The 18,995-nt window shown below is 44.1% G+C and overlaps 1 protein-coding gene and 1 non-coding gene across 11 annotated transcripts in view; one reads left to right on the top strand and one right to left on the bottom strand.

Moving 5' to 3' along the window:
- ADD1 (adducin 1) overlaps positions 1 to 18,995 on the bottom strand; it is a 90,882-nt gene that overhangs the window by 34,226 nt on the left and 37,661 nt on the right. For all 10 annotated transcript variants that reach the window (XM_025289579.3, XM_025289588.2, XM_025289585.3 and 7 more), the window contains exons 2-3: positions 8,653 to 8,867; positions 4,886 to 5,048 (exon numbers count right to left, since the gene is read on the bottom strand). In XM_025289579.3, the coding sequence (XP_025145364.2) occupies positions 4,886 to 5,048; positions 8,653 to 8,847 (358 nt within the window). In that variant the 5' untranslated portion in view covers positions 8,848 to 8,867. The remainder of the gene's footprint in view (positions 1 to 4,885; positions 5,049 to 8,652; positions 8,868 to 18,995) is intronic.
- On the top strand, positions 18,342 to 18,448 carry LOC112586331. The gene has a single exon (XR_003110791.1). It is a non-coding gene; the product is annotated as a U6 spliceosomal RNA (small nuclear RNA).

The raw sequence follows: 18,995 nt of genomic DNA, 5'->3' as shown, positions 1-18,995 counted from the left end.
AGGACTCTCTAAAGGGGCGGGGAGTGTGGGAGTGAGAAGAAGAGAAAACAAAAGAAAAGATCCAGATAAAAAGAGGAAGGAGAATTGAATAAGCTGCCATATTTTAGCACTTCACAAAAACAACAGAAGAGGGAGCCCTAGAGTCAGGATTCCTGAACCAGAGTCCTCTAGGAAAATTAATTTCATGTAAAAATAAACAGAAAAATACCATGATCAAATACCACACAAAAATTATTAAAATTAAAAGGAACAAAATCACATTCCTACACATAATGAAAGCACACAAGAAAGAAATGTCCACAAAACAAATGAAAACTATAACCTATTATTTCATAAAAAATAAAGAAAAGCATTAATAATGAAAGTCAAAGCATTAGTTGCTCAGTCATGTCTAACTCTTTGCAACCCTTCAACTATAGCCCATCAGGCTCCTCTGTCAATGGGATTTCCCAGGCAAGAATACTGGAGTTGGGTTGCCATCTCCTTCTCCAGGGGACCTTTCCAACCCAGGGATCAAATCCAGGTCTCCTGCATTGCAAGCAGATTCTTTACCATCTGAGCCACTAGGGAAGGTATGAAAAAATTTTAATATAATTGGAAAAATTCAGAAATGAGGGATGGAATGTAAACGTAATTAGATATAAATGAAAAACACTTTTAAAAATAAATACTAAAAAGGAGCATAAAGGTGAGAAAGAAGAAAAACTTTTTAAATCATACAGAAATGAAGAAAGCAATATAAAAAAAAAAGACCTGAAAAAAAGTGACAGTTAAGACAAAGAAAATCCAACAAACAAAATCCAGTGGGTATACCAGGAAACAAAAGCAAGTGAACAGAACAAATATTACAAACTAACTCAAGAAAGCACTCTGAAAATAACAGATTTGGAAGAGAAGGGCACATTATCGAGAAAACTGATCTAGAAGGATCAATACCAAGACATATTCTGGCAAAATTTCTGGACTCTAAAGAAAAAAAAAAAAAGGCAACCATCAAGGAAAGAAATCAAGTAACTTATACAGAAACACTGTCTTCAAATTCCAAGAAAATGAATTATGTGTTTCAGATACACAAAATAGGAAAGGAGAAATATCAATAACCTCAGATATGCAGATGACACCACCCTTATGGCAGAAAGTGACGAGGAACTCAAAAGCCTCTTGATGAAAGTGAAAGTAGAGACTGAAAAAGTTGGCTTAAAGCTCAACATTCAGAAAACGAAGATCATGGCACCCGGTCCCATCACTTCATGGCAAATAGACGGGGAAACAGTGGAAACAGTGTCAGACTTTATTTTTCTGGGCTCCAAAATCACTGCAGATGGTGACTGCAGCCATGAAATTAAAAGACGCTTACTCCTTGGAAGGAAAGTTATGACCAACCTAGATAGCTTGGTAAAAAAGGGTTGGAAAAAAAGGGTTTTTTCCAGCAGTCATGTACGGATGAGAGAGCTGGACCATAAAGAAAACTGAGCACGGAAGAATATATGCTTTTGAGCTGTGGTTTTGGAGAAGATGCTTGCAAGTCCCTTGGACTGTGAGGAGATCAAACCAGTCCATCCTACAGATCAGTCCTGAATTTTCACTGGAAGGACTGATGCTGAAGCTGAAGATCCAATACTTTGGCTACCTGATGCAAAGGATGGACTCATTGGAAAAGACCCTGATGCTGGGCAAGATTGAAGGCAGGAGGAGAAGGGGACGACAGAGGATGAGATGGTTGGATGGCATCACCGACTCGATGGACATGAGTTTGAACAAGCTCCAGGAGATGATGATGGACAGGGAAGCCTGGCGTGCTGCAGTCCATGGGGTCGCAAAGATTTGGACACAACTGAGCAACTGAAATGAACTCTTCCTATATGAATTGTACCATGGGGTAAGCAAAAGAGCTGAGAGGACGCTTCATTCTGTGTGCAGACTGAGCGCTGATTCCCAGTAGACTGCAGCGAGGAGGCTGCTCTGCTCCGTAAGAAACCCTGACCAAGAAGCAGGCCACCCATGAGCGGCTGAGCACCGAGCTCCCCGCAGTCATGTGCTGAGTGACAGAACGAAGCAGCGCCCTTTCTGCTCACTCACCATTTCCCAGGGAAGTTTCTCTTTACAGAGGTATTCTAACTAGTAAATACAGAAGAAGGAATGACAGAACTGAAACATCACCATCTTGGAACTTTTGTTAAATTAATGGGTCCAGGCACTGAGCACGCACAGTTGCTCCAACACAAATGGCAATGAGCAGACATATGCACCTGCTGACGGGACGCAGTGACGCCCATCTGGTGGGCTCACCAAAGAGCAGAATCCAAACATACCCAGGCTTGCAGACCCAGCTACCAATTCACCATAAATACAAGGACAAAAGGGACGTGTTAGCACCACGGAGATGGAATCAGCAGAATTCAAGCTGCAGTAAACTCTACAGGTCAATGAATCCCATTTTCTTTAAAGTGTGAGGAGAAAAAGAGAGATAGAGGGGCAATTTGCAGCTTTAAAAATGCTTATGAGACAATAAGTAAAAAAGACAAACACTAAACCATCAAGCCAGAGAAGGCGATGGCACCCCACACCAGTGCTCTTGCCTGGAAAATCCCATGGACGGAGGAGCCTGGAAGGCTGCAGTCCATGGGGTCGCTGAGAGTCAAACACGACTGAGCGACTTCCCTTTCACTTTTCACTTTCACGCAATGGAGAAGGAAATGGCAACCCACTCCAGTGTTCTTGCCTGGAGAATCCCAGGGACGGGGGAGCCTGGTGGGCTGCCGTCTACGGGGTCGCAAGGAGTCAAACACGACTGAAGCGACTTAGCAGCAGCAGCAAACCATCAAGCTTAAGGATAACCATTTGGGTGGTAAAACTATAAAGCAAAGAAAAGCAGTGACACCATTCAAGTCAAGATGGTAATTAATTCCTTTTAAGAGGGCTAACGGGGCAGGGTAAGCCACCGATAAAACTTTAAATCTTAACCAAGGTATTGGTTATAAAGGAGTTCACCTTAAAACCATTCATAAATTATATATATTTTTGTCCTACGCTATCTACATATGCTATATTCCACAACAAAGGTTAACATTTGTATAAAAATTTCATATTTAAGAGACAAACTATTAGATACAATTAAAACTAGAATTATTTCTTCCTTCTTTTTTTGGTGTAGCACTATTAAAATTTCCTTTATCTCTGATTAGTAGACAATATATGCTTTTCTGGTAAGCAGCCTGACGTAACCTCTAAAACTGGTTCCCTATTCATTTGATCCAAAAAACCTCACAAAATCATGCAAATCAAGAGGTTTAAATCTTCATGTACTTTGAACAGTCATGAAACTGCCCCAGCGATTAAGGGCACGCATATCCGAAAAACCACAAAGTATCTGAAAGATGTCCCTTTAAAGAAGCAGCATGTCATTCCGACGTCATGACAATGACAGAATTGGTAGGTGCGCACAGGCCACAGAGTGGGGCTGGATCCAGGGTCGGTGGCCCAGAAAGAGTGCTGAATTTTTCCCGCTCAAAACTGCAGGGAGTGATGCTGAACTTAAGGTGCTCGATGCAGAGTCTCTGGTTACTGAGCACATCCAGGTGAACAAAGCCCCCAGGACTTCCAGAGCTCACGGTCGGATCAACCCATGCACGAGTTCTCTCTGCCATACTGACACGATCCTTACTGGAAAAAAGAGTACACTGTTCCTAAACCAGAAGAGAAGGCTGCACAGAAGAAAAAGATCCCCCAGAAGAAACTGAACAAGCAAAAACTTAGGGCCTGGGAACAAATGCCACAAAAAATAAATGCAAATAAAAGAAAAAAAAATATGTACGTAAATATATTAATTGTCCTTTATTATCCAATTCATATAAATATCACTAGACTCGCTTAGAAATCCATGTGAAAACATGGAAACCTAATGACTGTCATTCGACTTCGGGATGGAAGTGTGAGTGAGTAACTCACGTGTGATTCTTAACACTCGGTGGGTATCAACGATGCAAACACTTGCATGCAAGTCAATTAACTTCCAAGAAGAGAGCACGGACAGGAGACCAGCAGGTGGCCCGTGACCCAGTGGAAACCAAACCCTTCAGTCAGTCAGAGCTCACTATCCAGCGCATCAAACGGATTCGCGCACGGCGGCTGAGACAGCTGACCTGCAGGTGCCCAGGCTGCACCTGGCCACGTGCACGCTCACAAATCCCACAGCCACGGCAAAGTGCCACCTCTGCACAGCTAGCCATTCTGTGCTCACACGCACCCACCCAACATTCTCCTTCTGACTTTCTATTGGAATTTCTCTGTTTCTCGTTCATTTGCAAACAGCAGTGAAGAATGGTAAATAAGAAAGGCTGGCTTGGCTGAAATAAGTTCAGGCAAAATCAACATGCTTCTCTGCAAGCATTATTTCTGATTTGTTTTTTTCTTTTTAATTCACAAAGGGTCTGAGAAGCCACATATTAATAAAAAGCCATCTGCCTAAGAAATAACAGTCTCACTGGCTCCTAACAAAAGGAGCCCTCTGCAGTCTGGCTGATGCTCGGTCGGTAGAGACGCCTGCAGTGCAGAGACCCAGGCTTGGTCCCTGTGTCGGGAAGATCCCTGGAGAAGGAAATGGCAACCTACTGCAGTATTCTTGCCTGGAGAATTCCATGGACAGACAAGTCCGGTGGGCTAAACTTCATGGGGTCGCAGAAGAGTCAGACACGACTGAGCAACTAACACAGAGTCAAGATATTTTTAGGCCTATCTTTTACTATAACTGAAGTTCAATTTAAAAGAAAAACAAAACTCAATTCCATGCGTTACACTATGAGTGCTCACCTATTTGACTTAACAAACAGCTAAGAAATTCGACCTGGAAAACAGCAGAGCATGTGCACAGTCAGAAAGTACTCACTCATGTTCAAGGCCGCCATCCCTCCCTGTGGAGCTGCCGGGTAGACATTGGGTACGTTTGTGGTCATGAAATCTGCAATCTGCTGCAAGGCCAACAGGCCTGTGGGATTCTTCCCCTTCTTGAACTGTTCCTGTATCATTGACTCCAATTCTTCACAGAAAGCCTAATAAAAGGCAAATTAAAACAATGAGACACCTTGAGACACACGACAAGGCTAACTATCACACAGACCAACTTTTTTTGTTTTGTTTTCATCCACTGCTGCAAAGGCAGATGGGTATTCTCATACATCACTGCTTGGAACAGAAATTAGTACATTCTTTTTGGAAAAGTAATTTAACAAGGTAAAAGCTAAACAATCTGAATAAACACTCTATTCCTAGGAATCATTTCTAAAGAACTAATCAGAGATGTGCTCAAAGGTTTATTGGTAAGGATGTTCAGTATTACCAATAAAAGGGAAAAGAGGTAACAGTCTACACTTTAAACAGAAGAGAACTGATTAAATACACTCAGTTGCCTTACAATGGAATTCTATGCACACATTCAACATGAAAGGCCAAAAAATTAAAGACAGCAGGCACTGAGAACATATAGATACTGGGAAAAAAAAAAAAAAAAAACTGCTTTGCCATCAAGGAACTTAAAGCTTAGCAAGGGAAATGCAAACAGAAGAAGCCCCTAGTACAGGGGACCAGCAGTCTGTCTCAGCAGCATTCTGGGTGAGCCGTATGTGCGATACCGGGCCGAGCTTAGCTGTGAGCAGTGAGCCTGGAAACACCCGCCTGGATCCCAGCCTCTGGTCCCAGTAAGCAGTCACCAGCAATGAGCTTGTCTGCTGGCTTGGTCCTAACTCCTGATGGTCCAAGAGCCACACTCCCGCCTCTCGGCCCTCTGACAGCCTCTCCCCAGTGACCATGTCACTCAGTTCACTGTGGCCTATTTCCACCCTCATGCCCGAGACCTCCTCATTCCTAGCAACCGCGCCCCTCTTTGACCTCAGAGCCAAGCATGTGTTCTCCACACACCCTCTCCTAGTGTCTAGCTCACCCTCCTTTCAACCCCATGATGGTCCTAAGACCTCATGGCAAGCCAGCATCATCCCCTCACTCAGCTGAGGCCCTGGGTTTAACACTCTAAGCACACCCTTGCTTACAGCTCTGACTCCCTGCCATTTCATCTGGCAAAATCCCAGCCCCAGGTAAATTCAACTCTTCACCCTTTCTATTCATGAGCACTGGCCAGAGCGCACCCTTTTGAGTGCGTTCCCGGCTTCTCTACCGCCTCCTTCGTCTACTCCTCTACACTACTCCCCATGCCCACTCTGAGCAGATACTTCCATGGTTACTCCGTGGAGAACAGAGAATCCTGAAGGCAACTTCACAGGTTCTCTCTCATGGCCCCCAACTGCTGGCATCCGCACGCACAGAGAGGGCCTTCCCAACCCTGGCTGCAGCCCCTGAAACGCAAACACCAACACTGGGTCCACACTACCCAGGGACCTCCGGACTTACCAGCCTTTTCTCTAATTGTCCTCGTCTTTCCGGACCCCACAGGGCACGTGGGTTAGCAGCGCTCTGACACTGACTGTGTTCCCAACACCCCCGGTGCCCTGCACGGTGCCTGGCACACACCCGATGTTGAAAGTTTAGTTTCTTCACTCTCTCCTCAGTGATGTTCACTTAGTTACTTATTCTCAAGCCAGGTCTAGATGTTGTCCTGATTCTTTGGTTCCCTCTCTCAGCTCTTCCTCCACGTCCATCAGCAAGTCCTACTTATCTCACCTTCAAAATACACAAAGGAGCCTACCTCTCTCCACCTCCACCACCACCGCCCTGGCCAAGCTACCAGACCTCCTGTTTGAAGACAGCTTCCTCTCTCGTCCTGTACGATGCTCTCTCTCTACCAACCCAGAATGACTCAGACTGAACAGCGCCGTTCCCACCTGCAGCCCTCCAACGACCCTCTGCTGTGCTCTGAATGCAGACAGACTTCTGAGCTGAGCTTACAGGCCTCCTAGGACCGTGCCCTCCTCCCCTCAAACCACATCGCACCTCCTCCTCCCTCTCGCTCCCTGTGCTCCCTGTGCCCACACCGCACTGGCTGCCCTTTCACTCCCCAAGCTCGTTCCTATCCTAGGAATTTCATCTCTGCTGCTCCCTCAGCCTGGAATGCTGCTCCCCCTCCCTGAAGGCTGGCTCCTTCCTGTCATTCAGAGTTCAGACTCCAGACTCCCTTACTCAGAGAGGCCTGTTCTAACTGGTCACACACAATCTAATCAGCCAACTGTTCCCTGCACTGTTATGCTTGTTGCTTCTTGGTTATCTCCTTCAGCTAGAATGTGAAGTCTGAGACTTGCTCTGGGTGCTTACACAGGTGTGACACAAATGTCACATCACCAAGGTGTGTGCTACGACTTGTGTACTTTATTGTAAGTTGTATTATTGAGGAATTATATATGAATAATAACAATCAAACACAAAAGCTTTACATGCCTTGTTTATTGCTAAATGCCCAATTCCTTGCAGATAGAGATGATCAACATATTAAAAAAAACTCAATGAGTTATCTGCCAAGTGACAGCTCAAATACTGAGGAAATAAAACAGTGGATTAAAATGATAAGACGAGTGACACACACACAAACGCAGCGTCACCGACACGAGCAAACCGTGAAAACGAGACGCAGCAGGCCCGCATGGCCCTCGCCCCCACCGTGTCCTATGCCTGCCTCAGCTGGTGGGAAAATTTAGCCAAAGAACAAGTTTAATCAGAGACGGGAGAAATGCTGAAACCGAGGAAAACCGTCAAAGGAGACTAACTAATAACAATATAGTCATTAAGCATAGTCAAGGACCTTTAGCTGTTTCTCAAGGGCTATAGATAATATCCTGTGAGCTGTCTTATAGATACTAAAACCCCAGGTGGAGAAGTTGACTACATGATAACCAGACTGTACCCAGGACATGAGCTGCCAATTTCAAAACCTGACCACAGAGAAACGGACACCAGTGCGCCCCGGAACTGAAGAGGAGCTGTGCCTACAACAACCAGATGCTGCTGATCTGACCACTGACTACCAGCTGAACATGACTGTTAGAGACGACTGCTGTTTCTGCATATAACCTCCCCTCACTCTATAAAAGCTCTCATCCCCTGCTTGTGGGGGGCGGGGCAGGAATCAGCCTTTGGACAGATGTCCACCACTCTCCCCACCAGTTGCTGGCATCTGATATAAAGCAAACGTTCCTTTCCACCAACCTGGCCGGCTTATTGGCTTTTGAATGGCGGGCAGCCAGACCCCCCCAACACATATGTTTTGGTCATGAAAACAGCACTACTTTACCTAAAGATGCAAAAAGGAGACACTTAGTTGGGTGTGATTGTAGTTCACATGCCGACCATAATTAAAGGTAAAATCAATCAACAATCAGATACTGACTGCTAAGGTCTACTAAATGCCCAGCACGAAGCTAGGTGTTTTGGAGGAAAGACTGATTTTTAAATGGTCCCAATATATATACAGCCTTCCTGGAAAAGCAGAGAGAGTATAAAAAGAGAAATAAACATCTCCTATCTTTTATGATATTGAAACTTTTTCATTTGTTTTGTCTGATGACTTGAACTCTTCAACAGCCATACATATACATACATAAGGCACTAACTCCTGTGTTCAGGTAAATGGACTTTAAAAAACATAACAGAGCAGACGAGCTGAAGAAGTGGAAGCAGACAGGGGGCCCAGGGCCAAAGAAAAGCCTCTCTTACGGGACTCTGCAGGATCATGGACACCCGCTTCTTCTGCTCCATCATGTTGAAGTCCTGGCGAAGGTCTGGCGCCATGTTCCTCTCTCGCAAGTATTCTGGATTGTTCTCATCCACTCTGTCGAAATACCGCTCTTTGTGAGGGGCTGTGGCCGGGGGTGGTGAGGTCACCACTGCAGCCCGAGTGTCACCATTCATCGCACAGTCCTTCTAGGCTCCTACAGAATCAAACAAAAGAAAGCACTGTTTTGCATGCGTGCCCAGCAGCATTTCATGACAGCGCGTCAGCCTGATAAACGGTCTCCAGCACGAGGGCACCCCAACTGACCCACCAGGCACAGTCATGACGGGCGGTGCTTGCTCGTGGCTTCGCACTCCCGTGGCTGGCCACCATCCCCCACCCTCCCACCAGCCAGGGCCAGTTTTGTCCTTACCAGTGTTCTTCAGCAGACAACAGGAGAACAACCTAACAAAGCTACCGTATCCTCTGACAAACTCTTTAGATATTAAAAATTTGACCCCAAGATAAAGTCCCACACTGTCCCAAACAGACAAGATCTTCTAATAGCAGCACAGTTAATTTCCAGAGACATTTGATTCCTGACATTTTCCCCAAAAAGGACTGGTGGCGACTCTGCAAAGGATTCTCCACACAGGTCAGAGGGAAGCTGCTTATCCGTCTGTATTCACACAAATGGGAAATGCTCACCACCGCCACCTTCTCAGTTCAGAGAACAGTAACACTAGGCTCTGAAAATGTCAATATGTCCTTGAGTTGGTAAGTAACCTGAAAAGATGCCCAAATGGCTCAAATTTAACAGTTTGCTAATATAGCTACTTACTTTACACTCTTTTTACCCCAATCTTTTATTTGAAATGCTGTTTGAATGCATAATTTAATATTCATCTTTTAACTACTAAATCTCTGAACAGCACCTTTACTAATCATACAGACAGTTCAATTTCTATTCTGCTTCTATAACCCACTGGCTCCGCGGTACAGAATCTGCCTGCCAATGTGGGATACCGGTTCAGTCCCTGCTCCAGGAAGACCCCACATGCTGTGGAACTAAGCCGGTGCACCACCACTACTGAGCCCGTGGTCTGGAGCCTACGAAGTGCAACTACTGAAGCCCATACGTCCTAGAGCCCACGCTCGGCAACAGGAGAGCAGCCCTGCGAGCCACCACCAGAGAAAGCCCATGCAGTAGCGAAGCCCTAGCCCAGCCAAAAATAAATAAATTACAATTAAAAAAAGAAGAGGCAGCAGAACCAGCATCCAGTAGTTTTCAGCATATAGCAGGTATATAAATTAAAATTTCTGTATAAATTAAAAAGAAGGAAATAATCTCAGAACCCACGGGCAGAGTTTTAATGGAGAGTGAGCGAGCAACAGTTCCTGAAGCCACAGAGGCTAAGCAAAGTAGGGATTTAAAAGAGGTGATTAAATCAGCAACTAAAAAAGTGAATAGTGCCCCTTTCTTACACTGTATAGAAAAAATCATTCCAAATGGAACACAGATCTAAATGTAACAGCAAGAGCATACGATTCTTACAAGAAAGTGAATAAATCTTTGAGACCCTGGCTTAGGCAGTCTTATATGACACCGAAATAGCAACAAAAGACAGAAAAAAAAAAAGATAAACTGGCCTTCCTAAAAATTAAACTATTTGTGCTTCAAAGGATATATAAAGTGAAAAGACAACCCATAAAATGGGGGGAAATTTACAAACCATGTATCTGAGAAAATATTTACATCCAGAATATACAACTTACTTCAAAACCTTGAAAGTCATCAAGCAACCTCAGTAGATCCCACAATGAACAGAACTGCCCAGTTGAGCCTAAATTCCTGACCCTGAAAATCATGAAATATGAATAATAAAGCAGAGATTTTAAGCTGCAAAGTCCTGGAACGGTTTGTTGTGCTGCAATAGATACCTACAATAACGTTCGTGATACAGAGAAGGAGAATGAAAGCAGCCAGAACTGCAAGGGAGACACTGTTCTTTACTTGTATTTGAGCCTCTCGCCTCCCCTGTCTGATTGTCCTCCTCACTTTACAGGTCACTCAGCTAGGAGGCCAGCAGGCCTGGGGTTATAACGCCGGACTCCTGGCTGCAGAGCCCGCGTTTTTAACCTCTAAGCTGTACTGTAATTGATGCTGATGACCACAAGGAGGGAAAACAATGTCCCCGAAGGATGGCACAGGGTGGAACTGAGGGCACAGATGCCTTCAACAGGAGGACCCAACCTTGGGAATCTGGGGCTGGCACTGTTAGCTTTTTAATGTGCACGTGAATTGCCTAGAATCACGTCAGGGCACAAATTCATAGCACGAGACAGAGCCGAGATGCTGCGTGTCTCGTGAGCGCCCTAGTGACACCAATGCCCATGAACTTGGACCACAATTTCAATGTGTGTGTGAGTCGCGCAGTCGTGCCCGACTTAGACCACAATTTGAATAGTAAGTCTTTAAAGAATAACCAGTTGAAGAAAACATCTTTTTTTTAAGAGAAAGATCAATTTTGATACTGCTTTTCTGACATCTAAAGATATGACAGCATACTTAAAGTAACACTATTTCAAGGACTTCAACGTATAAAAACAGTGACTAAAAGACAATAAAACATAAGGGAACCAATGGCCTAAAAACTTACCCTTCTCTGAACATATCCTTTAAAATGTTTGTTTCATCTGTTTAACCTAGTTTGTTCTATAAGAAGGACCCAAAAAACAAAATATTATTCATGGTTGTCTGACATTTCTTCATTAGATATAAATGAAGCTGACCATTCTGAGCCAATGATAAAAATGTTCCACTTGAATGTTTCGGGGAAAAATATACAAAAGATTACACAGTATTAAGAGTTCTCTATTACCAAATGAGTCCCAATTTTAAATCATTTTCATAGGTAAGTAAGAGAGGGGAACATTTTAGTGGCAACTACAGCTGCTTCCTGGTTGCAGAGCTGACTGAAAGAAAACAATCTTTGTAAAACCAACATGTTAAAGATAAGGCAGAGATTGCTCTCAATTTATTATAAATTGCCATGTGAATGGGATAAGATAAAAAACTGAAGACTAAATATACATGTGCTCCATTCCTTCAATAAGGAAGACTATAAACTTAAGTCAAAATATACATATTCTGAGCCCAAGAAACAAGAATAAACATAATTCCACTTTTAAAGTACAAAACCTGTATTTGTTTTTTTATTAATTATAGCTTCAAGTTTCATTGATGCAGTTTTTAAGCATATGTTAAGACAGCAAATTTTTCTAGGAAAATCTCTACGAAGAAGTCATTACTTAACCCAAAAATTTTAAAAAGAAATGGAAAATATACAGATTAAAAAAACTTCCTGCAACATTAGAATAATTTTTAAATAGTTTAAAAAGATCAGTGTCCAACAACACATGAGTGGTTGTAATATAATCTGTTCAACACAGTACTATGAAACTATGAACATTCTTTAGCATAATGTACCTGAGATTATATAACATGCTTAAGTGAAAAACTATAATTTCCTATTCTACTACATAAAAGTTGTCAACATTATCTCTGTAGTCACACACAGATAAGATGATACAATGGCAAGTAAGCTGAATAAACTGATTCAAGAGAAGTGAGGATTAATGCTCCTCTAAAGATAATGTTCCCCTATCGCAATATTATAAAGTTGCTATAATTCAACCTGTGTAAATATTTTAAGATTTCACCAATCTTAAAATGTTGATACCCCAATCAATGAAATCTGAGAACAATACTTTCAAATAAACAAACTTACACACCCAACAGAATCCAAAAGTCTGGAAGACCCATGAAGACAAGTGTGGCCTGCCCACAGGACCCTTCATACTCACCCACTTCTCTCCATCTCTACCACATCGCTCTAACCTAGCACTCACCTCCTGGACACACAGTAGCCTCCTCATTAACTTCTCTACTGCCCGTTTCTTTGACATTGCCCCCACCAACCCATTTTTCACAGTGAGTACAGAGTTTCAAAATGTAAATCAGAGCATGTTATTCACCCCTCTACTTAAAACCCGACAAGGTCTCAGGAGGAACCTTTGCTAGATCTTGCTTCAAATAAAGTGTAAAATAAAAATCTAAAAATGACATTCAAGACAATTAGAAATTTGAACAATAACAGGAATTGGATAGCTTTAAGTAATTACTGTTAATTTTAGGTCTAATATTATGGTTATATTAGATACATACAGAAATGTTTACAGACAAAATGACATGGAATTTGCCTAAACCGTGCATGGGACAGAGGGAGAGTAAGGGTTACACAAAATAAACAATACTGGCCGTGGGCTGATAACTGCTGAGACCGGACGAAGGATAAACTGAGTTCACTATACTGTTCTACGCCGTGTGAGGCTGAAATGCTCCTAGAATAAAGTGCCTCCAGATTTTACATAAGCTGCTCTCCATCTGCCTTCAGATGAGCACATTTTAGCATGCTCTTTCAGACAGATATGACTGATATTGGGATGAAAGGATATTTTAAGATTAACTTTCCTTTTCTACTAACATCTCATCTAACCACTCTGCCAAGAATGTCATTCAGGAAATAGGAGAAAGTGCGCCCTGGAATATTCTTTCCTAGCAAAGGTGTTCCAGCTCCAGTATGATTCACCCGCACTAATGTGTAACTAAACCTCAGATCAGAAACCAAACACATTTCTGCATCTCTAAAACATCTAACGAGCTAATTCTAAAGCTCTGGGGGTAGATTCAATTACTTCTTGGCATCTCCCTTCTGGCACAGACATTTTGAGAACTATTCCAACCATTCACATGATTTACTTTTGAAGTCCTAAAAACAGAATACTTAAAGTAAAGGCTGAAACAAGAAGGTGGCCACGAACAAAACTCTCCAGGTAAATCGAATGCTAGAAGACCCAGAGGGTCTTTTCAGTTTCTCACTGTTCTTAAAACGAGCTCAGAAAGCATAAAGACGAGGCAAATAAACCGGGGGTAGCAAACACGCTCCTGTGGTGTAGCAGCAGCAGCCTCTGCTGGCGTCCGAGGCCCCTCACCCCCAGCTGCAGACAGCCTTTGGAACTGTCAACAGGAAAACAAGGAAAGAGGGATCTGTCTCTGCAGTTTCCTCCTTCATGGCCACTCCCTCCTGATGCTTCATACATCTCATCAGAGCTGCTTTCCACATCACGTGCAAGGCACCAGAGACAGAAAGTTACAAAATGAGCAGATTATAGACAAGTAAATGCAACTAAATACCCTTCATGCCATGAGAAATCTACTCATGTGTCAGCAGGGCAAAAGTGTCAGGGGAGGTAGAAAAGCAGAGCGAGGGTGTTACAAGTTGAATCCTATGCCCCTAAATTCATGCTAAAGCCTTAACTCCTGCTCCTCAGAATGTAACCTTATCTGGACACAGGTCACTGCAAACAGAATTAGTTAAGACGATGTCATACTGGAACAGGCTGTGTCCCGGATTCAATACTGATCTCAATACTGATCTCGGGTGGCCTCGGCCAGCAGCAGCCTGAAGCAGTGTTTTGGTCTCCAGCCAGAGACTGAGGTTAGACCACGGCAGAGATAGCACTGAATCCTAACCTCTAGACCACCAGGGACCAGTGCCAGTGATGAGGCCCTGGCCCATCAGCTGTGTAGAAATGGATTTCCACATAGAGACAGAGGATAGTGAGACAAGTAAAGTGTTTATTAGGAGAAAAAAGAGTGCACGTGGACAGACACACGGGCAGGTTCAAAGAGACAGGCCCTCACGAGAGCTGAGTCACTTTTATAGGGCACATCTTCCGGGTTTCCTTTGGCCAATCATCTTGCTTTGCCTGGTTCTGAGTCCATACCTGGTTTATCTTTGGGTCCTCCCATGCGCGAGAGCATCTCTCAATCAAGGTTGCTGCTGCTGCTAAGTCGCTTCAGTCGTGTCCGACTCTGTGCGACCCCATAGATGGCAGCCCACCAGGCTCCCCCGTCCCTGGGATTCTCCAGGCAAGAACACTGGAGTGGGTTGCCATTTTCCTTCTCCAACTCAGTCAAGGTAGATTTTAGCAAAGAGGCCTGTGGGTAGGCTGACATCACTTACTGTAGAGGGGAGGCCCCCTCCCTTTTGACCTCCAAGGAGCCTTTCTGGGCATGTGCAGTCAGGGAGGTCCCCCTGACTTCGAAAAGGAGGGATATGTGGTCTCTCTCTCCTCTGGACAGGCCTCCGCTCTCCTCCTTCTCGATACTTTGGAATGTCTGTCCACAGGGGAGGAACTGTGGCCCCTCAGCCTGGGGCCCATCCAGCCCCCACCTCAATCTGACTGGCGTCCTTATGCAGGCGGGACCTCGGGACACAGACATGACTACAGGGGGAAGGCCATGTTCAGAGGCCCCCTCACCGTCTCAGAAGAAACCTGCCCTGCTGACACCCTGACCGGGCATGTCTGGTCTCCAGAACTGAGACGATAACCTCCTGGTTCAAGTCACCCAGGCTGTGGGGCTATTCATGACAGCCCCGGGACACTGAGAGAGAGGGCCGCCAGGAAAGCTTCACAGGAGGGACGCTTTTAGAGCTAAGTGGCACTTCCAGGCTGGCCTGGGGCAGGAGGCAGTCACTTGGTCAATCAACATCTCTGGGAGGGCTCTGTAACGTTTGCACCCAGAATGAAACGACACACTCCATTAAACAGAAGCTGGTCTCACCGAAAAAAAGGGAGGGGGTGGACAGCTAGATGAGGTGATGTGCATGTTAAATAACTGGATTGTGGGAATCATTTCACAATGCATATACACATCAAATCATCACGCTGTATACTTTAAACATATTACAGACAAATATACCTCAATAAAGCCAGAAAAAAGCATAAAACCAAACAAAAACAGGTGGAGCCTTCACTGGGAAGAATGACAAGATTTTAAACAAGTTTGGCGGAGCTAATACTGAAGGCTGAGCCCAGGCAAAGCGCTGAGAACAGTGCAGCACAGAAAGTCCACACCCTGCCCGGCGCCTCGGTGAGGAAGTAGAAGGGACAAAGAAGTCCCCATCAAAAATTCATTGCAAATTCTCAGAAACCTTTCACTGTGGAAGGGGTGCTCAGCCAGGCAAGGAAAGGGGAAATTCTAACATCTCCTGACAAAGCAGCCCAGCACTGGAGCCCCCTCCCAAGAAAGACAGAGCACCACCACAGTGAGCTACACCTCCCGCTGCCTACGCTACTACCGGCCCACCCCCACAAAGACAAGCACCTGCCTGCGTTTAAGATTCCTCTTCACAGCTCCAGGGAGTTCTGTGCCCTGCCTGGGGCCCCGCGGCTCACCCAAAGCCTTTAAGTACTCTGATCAGATCCCTTCTATTCCTGGGTCTCCAGATGTTCCCCTGGAGACGGAACTGCTCAAAAGTTCAAGATAAGCTCTGCTTACTAAGTGGTAATTACTGATCTAACTCATTTCTTACGTGTATTAACTTATCTTCCCTACAGATAAGGAAACTGAGAGGCACGAAGCAGTGAGAAGCCGGCAGCAGGGTTACCGGGATCGTAACTCAGGCTGCCTGGCGCCAGGGCACCTGCTTTTAACACTACCACACGTCACCTCTCACCCTCACGTGTCCACAAGCTCAAGTAGAAAAAAATGGAAAGGTAAAATTGAATCAAAGCAGCGCTGCCTAGCCAAGCTACCTACTCTCATGCTCCTTCCAGTGAGGAACTATATGGGTGGGCCCTCTTGCTTCTCTCCTTTAGGATGAATGATTTAACAGGTTCCCAGCTTAAATCTTCCACACTTTGTAACATTTCTACAGTTTTCCTTTACTGTAGCATTTAATCAATTTTTTGGTGTATTAAAGAGATTCCAATTACTTGCTGAAGGTTACACAGCCATGGTGGGAAAGCAAGACTCTTAAATTAAGACTATGGTTTAGAGACCGCACTCTTATTGCTTCTACTAAACAGCCCCTCTGCGCTGAGGGAAGGATTCTTCCCTCTGTGGACAGTAATGGGCAGACGACAGACCCCTGGGCTAGGTACCAGTGGTTAGTCCCACTCGTTCCACCGTATAATTTCAACACTTAGGGAGTCCTCACCCATGAAGTAAAAATACCTTCTTAACCTAATGGCTAAATGAGAAAATGTATCTGAAAGCAATAAAACAGGATAGAGACTAGTCACCATCTCCATGATTCACAAACTCCATACCAAATATTCCCCAAGCCCAGCTGAGGAAATGCAGCTAGAAAATGCAAGGGATGAGAAGAGTGACCGATGCGTGAAGGGGACGTGGACAGCGCCACAGGCCACTGCGGAGGACGCGCTTCCACAGAGACCAGTTCACTCCGACAGCCCTGCAGGAGTTCCTGAGGCCTCAGATAAGTAGACGGCCACTCAGGACCTAAACCCAAGACCACCGGCTCCAAACGCCACGCTCACCCACAACTGCCACACAGGAAGTCACAAGGTGGACACTGGCCAAGAGCAGGCAGCACACTGCAGTCTAGCCTCCCCCACCGATGGCCACACGATAGGCCTCAACAAAATCTAAGTGGGTGGATGGTGGAGAGGCATATAAAATCACTTTCCATTACTAATTTCACAAAATTCTGCTAAATTCACTAAATTACTAAACTCACAAAATTCATCCAAGCAAACAAAAAAACGCTATTTCAAGTAACACCCATTACTTCCAGATAGCAGGTGAGCAAATATTAGCCCGTATACTCTTAAGCGCTTTCAAGAAGTAACTTCACAAAGGAAACTACAATTCAGATTTCATGAGAGGAATCCAGGAGAAATAATTTTATGTGCTGCTGCTGTTAAGTCGCTAAGCCATGTACAACTCTATGAGACCTATGGGCTGCAGCATGCCAGGCTTCCCTGTCCTTCACTACCTCCCAGGTGTTTCACAAATTAGCAGATACCTACCCCTCCACAGGAGGGTTTCCACCAGTTACTATACCGATGCACATATTCTGAGATGTTCATGCCCAGAACACATGCAGAAAAAAAAGAATTCAATTTTATCCTCTGACCACATCAACCACTTTCTCTATTTTAGTTCCTTCATGATACTGTTAACCATCCTTCAATTACCTTACTATTTTCATTTTTTTAGCTATATTTTTCCTGAATCAATGACTTTCAAAATTTACAGTTTAACTGAAACAAAACATTTTCTCAATTTCATTCAATGAGAGCAACTTACTTTTATCTTTCTGGGAAGGAGGAGGAAGGTAGCAAAGCTTGGCAGGGCTGTAAGCAAGGAAGGTTAAAACACCACAAAAACAAGCAAGCAGCTTTTTCAGAATTTAATGGTAACTAAATGTTCCAATTTGTGAAGGAACTGGTTCTGTGGAAGACAAATGATAAAAGAAAGCTCTGAAGGCATGACTCAGCCAAGACTAATAAACCGAGAACAAAACTGTTGAGAATGCTAAGATATGCATACTCTGTCCACACAAACACTGGGACTTCTGAAAACGGTGTCAGGTTTCCCACTTTAGAGCAAGAGACGAAGTATTTAAAATCACAATAATCAGTCTCAGTAAAAATCTGCCACAGGTTTACTCTCTGAAAAGTATTAACATTTATATCAGCTGATGGAGATTGAAAACCCTTTATGCTATGAAATAATTATGAGCACACAAATTCTTAGTGGTCTCAATTTCACAAAAATAAGGATATACTATTAAGTGAAAAAAAGCAAGGTACAGTGCTCACTTCAGCAGCACATATACTAAAACTGGAAAGATACAGAGAAGATCGGCATGGCCTCTGTGCAAGGATGACACACAAACTCACGAAGCATTCCCCATTTCCAGAAAAGCAAGATACAGAGAGCAGCGTGCCTAGAGATCCTCTTGCGGCGGGAGGAAGGATACGAAAAACACTCATATTTGCTTGTATTTGCATAAAGAAATGTAGGAACAAATGTACTAGAAATTTAAGATGGTGGTTTGTACTTTTAAGGAATGGAGGGATCCGGGTAGACAGAGGACAGAGAAGGCCAGCAGAGTCCTTGTTGTACAAATATACATTTTTAAAGTTAAATTCATAAAAAGTTTAAAAATAAAACACCATAAAGCACATAAATAAAATCCTAAGCATCCCTGAAGGTATAAATCAACAGCATACACAGTATCTTGTCCTTCCAGCAGGGTAATGACATCAAGCATTTGTCTTAAAGTTCTATAGTTTAATATATAGTCTGCTGGGCACCATCTACCGACCTGGGCGGCTCATCTTTCACTGTCACCTCTGAATGATCATGACGAGGTCATGGCATCCGGAGAAATATCAATAACCTCAGATACACAGATGGCACCACCCTTATGGCAGAAAGCGAAGAGGAACTAATAAGCCTCTT

This window comes from Bubalus bubalis, chromosome 7 (genome assembly GCF_019923935.1).
Source record: "Bubalus bubalis isolate 160015118507 breed Murrah chromosome 7, NDDB_SH_1, whole genome shotgun sequence".
Taxonomy (NCBI): domain Eukaryota; kingdom Metazoa; phylum Chordata; class Mammalia; order Artiodactyla; family Bovidae; genus Bubalus; species Bubalus bubalis.
The sequence above is the reverse complement of the archived record's forward strand: the minus strand, read 5'-3'. Positions and strand labels throughout refer to the sequence as shown.